Source organism: Chrysochloris asiatica, unplaced genomic scaffold (genome assembly GCF_000296735.1).
Source record: "Chrysochloris asiatica unplaced genomic scaffold, ChrAsi1.0 scaffold00011, whole genome shotgun sequence".
Lineage (NCBI taxonomy): Eukaryota > Metazoa > Chordata > Mammalia > Afrosoricida > Chrysochloridae > Chrysochloris > Chrysochloris asiatica.
This window is the reverse complement of record NW_006408529.1, coordinates 21,544,360-21,549,363: the sequence shown is the minus strand read 5'-3', so window position 1 is coordinate 21,549,363 and position 5,004 is coordinate 21,544,360. Positions and strand designations below refer to the sequence as shown.

The 5,004-nt window shown below is 37.1% G+C and overlaps 1 protein-coding gene and 1 pseudogene across 1 annotated transcript in view; one reads left to right on the top strand and one right to left on the bottom strand.

The window, feature by feature from the left end:
* LOC102815501 overlaps positions 1-3,274 on the top strand; it is a 61,956-nt pseudogene extending 58,682 nt beyond the window's left edge.
* A 2-nt stretch (positions 3,275-3,276) lies between these two features.
* Positions 3,277-5,004, bottom strand: part of LOC102815126 (nuclear RNA export factor 1-like) — a 13,510-nt gene continuing 11,782 nt past the window's right edge. The window contains exon 3 of the mRNA XM_006834515.1: positions 3,277-3,280. Within this exon, the coding sequence (XP_006834578.1) occupies positions 3,277-3,280 (4 nt within the window). The remainder of the gene's footprint in view (positions 3,281-5,004) is intronic.

The following is a 5,004-nucleotide window of genomic DNA, read 5'->3' as shown; positions in this document are numbered from 1 at the left end:
GAAAGGAAATGGGAATTGGAAGGGAGGACTGTGTAGCCATTTTTTTTCATTTATACTGTTGTTGTTGTTGTTGTTGTTGTTGTTGTTAACTGTCATCAACTTGATTCCAACACATAGCGACCCTGTATAGGGTTTCCAAGGAGGAGCTGGTAAGCTTGAACTGCCGACTTTGCAGTTCAAATGGCTTTGCAGTCATTTGCACCAGGAGGCTAAAGGTTGCTATATTAGAAACTTGACCCTGCCCCAAAAGACACTGATTGGTTCCTATACTAGTTGGTTGATCACCACAATCTAGAATATTGTTTTCTGAATCATACATAGCTTGCTTACCAAACGCACAAGATCTTATTACTGTTATTTTATTCTGTTCTTATCTAGAATGCTCAAGTTAGTTTCTGAATGATGTCTGTTAATCTACTCTCCAGCTAAACCTTGGAGTCATTAGCCATCTCAACATTATGATTTTATTTAATGTTCCTCTCTTACTCTTGCATTCCTGGTGTGGTGCTGTGGGTTAATGTGCCAGACTGCAAAGCCGTTTGAACTGCAAGGTCGGTTGTTCAAGCTCACCAGCTTCTCCTTGGAAAACCTATACAGGGTCCCTATGGGTCAGAACCAACTCGACAGCACTTAACAACAACAACAACAGCTTATTCTTGGTGTGAAAAGAAAATAGCAATGTTGATGTTCAACAGAAACAAAATCAGGTTTCCTTTATATTGCTATCATACAGTAAATCATAATACTCATGAAAAGTTTGTGTTGTACTCACAAATACTAGCATTGTGAACCAGTGCCATTCACCAGAGTCCCTTCCACAGACCAACCCCATAATTAATATATTACATTGATCCATGAATTCACATGATGTACTTGACACTTAAAAACATTATCTCAAGAACCTTATGTAAGAACACTATGAAGTAAACAATAACAATACCATCCCAGTTTGCTTTTTAATGTAGACCTCAGTGTTGATTATAAATAATCAAAAGTGTGTATGATACATTCAAGGCTCTTATTCAGTTTAAAATACTTGTTCTTCATCTTTGAGACACTAGCCCTTTAAATATCTTGGAAACTAGCAACAGAGAAAGCTCTAGTCCCCAGTATCCGTTATACATGCATTTTAATGATTAAAAATTTTGTTAAAATTTTGAGCTTGATAAATAATTTCTAAATTGCCTTTTAGACACTTTCTATGTTTCTAAATTAGACAAGTCCTAAAGTATGTGCTCTTACACTAAGTAGCTGTATGAATTCCAACAAAGCAGGGTTTTTTTTCTTTCTCTATTTTCTTATTAAGAAAACTGTTCATCAATTATCTTCTTGAGTCTAAAATTCTATGAAGCCATATGCATTATCTCATTTGATTTCAAAATCTCTCTACCCCTCCCACTCTACTGTTTCTAGCAAACAGTAATTTTTCCATTATCTACATATGACTTTCATTCTATAATTTTCAATTGAATACCCAGAAGGAAACTCTTCTATATCACAAACACCCACACACATTCACAAAAAGGCTTCCATATAGAGGCTTAGTTGGCCTTATCTAATCTAGTAAACATATTTTTCTTCTTTTGTCAGCAATCATAATGTTTTGAGAAAATTTGTCTTATTTAAAACAGCTCTTTAAGACTTACATGAGATAGTCACTTAGCTACTAAATAAGCCAAGTTATCCACTGGATATTAATTCAGTATTCATGTTTAATGTGTAGACTTCATGCCATAAATCTGTCTATTGGTCTATCGATCTATCGATCTATCAATCTATCGATCGTCTATCATCTATATGATAATCACTGGGCTGAGAACCACAAGGTCAGCTATTTAAACCTACTAGTTGCTCCCTAAGAGAAAGATAAGGCTTTCTGATCCCTCAGAGATTTAAAGCCTCAGAAAACCTATACAAGGACACTACGAATCAGAACTGACTCAAGATACTTTATCAACAGCAACAATCATCTATCTACCATCTGTATCTGCCATATACAATTAATGAATAGTAAAAAGTGATTGAAAATAAAAATAAAACTTTGAAGCTATATGAAAAATACATATTAAGTAAGAAACTTTAGCTCTTAAGAAACTATTGATACAACTAATATTGTATATAAATTCATAGATAAAACTAAAATATTCTTTATCCACAACTTTTTATTATCCTCTACCCTAGGAATCGCCATTATTAACAATTTGACATATACCCTCAAGAACTTCTCTTATGGACATTCTAGCATATTTAGAGAATAATTGGGATATATATGGATCCATGATAGTGCTGTGGGTTAGCTGTTGGGCTGCTCAGTTCAAACTCAACATCTGTTCCATGGTAGAAAGGCGTGGCTGTTTGTACCTGTAAAGATTTCGTCTTGAAACCCTGTATAGGGTCATTAAGAGTCATAATCGACTCAATGGCAGAAAGTTTGGGTAGGGGTACATGGCTACCAATTTGAAATTTGGAGTTCTAGTAGTGGTTACAAATCGATCTGCGAACTACAAGATCAGCAGTTCGAAACTACCAGTTGTTCCGCAGGAGAAAAATGAGGCTTTCTGATCCCGTAAAGATTTACAGCCTCGGAAACGTTGTACAGGGTCGCTATGAGTCGGAACCGACTCCACGGCACACAACAACAACAGTTTACTAATGGATGCTTCTAAAGAAAGGCCTGGACCTCTGCCCGTAAGCGCCCCGAGGTAATCTCACAAAATGGTTCGCTACTTACTCACTTGACCCAGAAAACCCCACAAAATCATGCAAATCCAGAGGTTCAAATCTCCGGGTCCATATTAAGAACACCCGTGAGACTGCCCAGGCCATCAAGGGTATGCATATCCAGAAAGCCACCAAGTATCTTAAAGATGTCACTTTGCAGAAGCAATGTGTACTATTCCTACGTTACAATGGTGGCGTTGGTAGGTATGCCCAGGTCAAACAGTGGGGTTGGACACAGGGTCGGTGGCCCAAAAAGAACGCTGAATTTTTGCTGCACATGCTTAAAAATGCAGAGAGCAATGCTGAACGTAAGGGTTTAGATGTGGATTCTCTAGTCATCGAGCATATCCAGGTCAACAAAGCTCCCAAGATGCGCCGCCGAACTTACAGAGCTCATGGTCGGATCAACCCCTGCATGAGCTCTCCCTGCCATATTGAGATGATTCTCACTGAAAAGTAACAAATTGTTCCTAAACCAGAAGAGGAGGTTGCCCAGAAGAAAAAGTTATCTCAGAAGAAACTGAAGAAACAAAAATTTATGGCTCGGGAGTAAATTTAACTTAAAATAAAATGCACATAAAAGTAAAAAAAAAAGAAAGGCCTGGAAATATCCTTATGAAATAATCAGTTATTGAAAAACATATGGAGCATAGCTCCACTTTGATATATATGAAATTATCATGAGTCAAAATAAAATCAACAGCACTGGTTTGGGTTTAGAAATATGAGATTACATGCATGCAAACTATATAAGATTGTATGTTTTCATAAGTAGCATCAAATAACCCATGTTTTGCATTGTGATATTTACAAGTATTATCATTATATGTTAGTACATTTGGCTACAGCATTATGTCAAAATACTATATAATATATTTAGCCAAAATTTATTTACCATACTCCTACAATCAGCCATTTAATGTCCCCTGCTAGTAACTATTTGAAGAGAGAATACAGTTTTAATTGACAAGCATGCTAATGAATGGAATCCTGAGTCATATACTAAATGCATATCTAACTCTACCAAATTAAATCAGATTTACTTCTAAAGATGTTTACTGGTTATTTTCATATAGCCTTTAGAGAAGGTGTTCATTTCCCCAGACCCCCACTGGCACTTAAATATAAAAGAATGTTGTTATTAAGTGCTGCTGAGTCAGTTCTGATACATAACAATCCTGTATAGGGTTCCTAAAGCTTCATTTTTTCCAATGAAGGAGATTGTGGTTAGCAATCCAATGTTTAAACTACGGAGGCACCATGCTCCCACATAAAACAACGTATTCAAACAAATAGTCATTCTTGTAAAGTTGTAAACTTTACTACTATCTCCTTAGGTTATTGTTGTTAAGTGCCAACGAGTCGGTACCGACCCGTAACGACCTTATGCACAGAACAATGAAACACTGTCCAATCCTGGTCAACCTCACTATTGTTGTGATGCTTGAGTCCATCGATGCTGCCACTTGACCAATCCATCTCATTGGGGGTCTTTTTTTTTTTCTGACCCTCCACCCTACCAAACATCATATCCTTCTCCTGTGACTGGTCCCTCCTGACAATATGTCCAAAGTATGAGAGATGAAGTTTTGCCATCTTGGCCTCCAAGGAACACTCTGGCTGCACTTCTTCCAACACGGATCTGTTGATTCTTTTAGCAGCCCATGGCACTTTCAATATTCTCCTCAGCACCATAACTCAAATGCATAAATTCTTCTATGGTCTTCCTTATTTACTGTCCAGCTTTCACAGGCATGTGAGGTTATTGAAAACACCATGGCTTGGGTCATGGATTAGTCCTCAAGCTGACATCTTTGCTCTTCAACACTTTAAAAAGGTCTTGAACAGCAGATTTGCCCGATGCAACATGTCGTTTGATCTCTTGACTGCTACTTAAGTGAGTGTTAATAGTTGATCCAAGAAAATGGAGTCCTGGAGAACTTCAATCTTTTTGATGTTGATAAGAATATTGTTTATTGGTCCAGTGGTGAGGATTTTTGTTTTCTTTACATTGAAATGTAGTCCATACCACAGGCTGTGCTCTCTGATGTTCATTAGTAAATGTTTTAAGTCTTCTTCACTTTCAGCTAGCAAGGTTGTATCATCTGCATATCGCAGGTTGTTAATGAGTCTTCCTTCAATCCAGATGCCATGTTTTTCTTCATAGAACCCAGCTTCTTCGATTATCTGCTCAGCATACAGGTTGAATAAGTATGGTGAAAGAATACAACCCTGTTGCACACCTTTCTTAATTTTAAACCATTCATTGTTCCCATGTTCTGT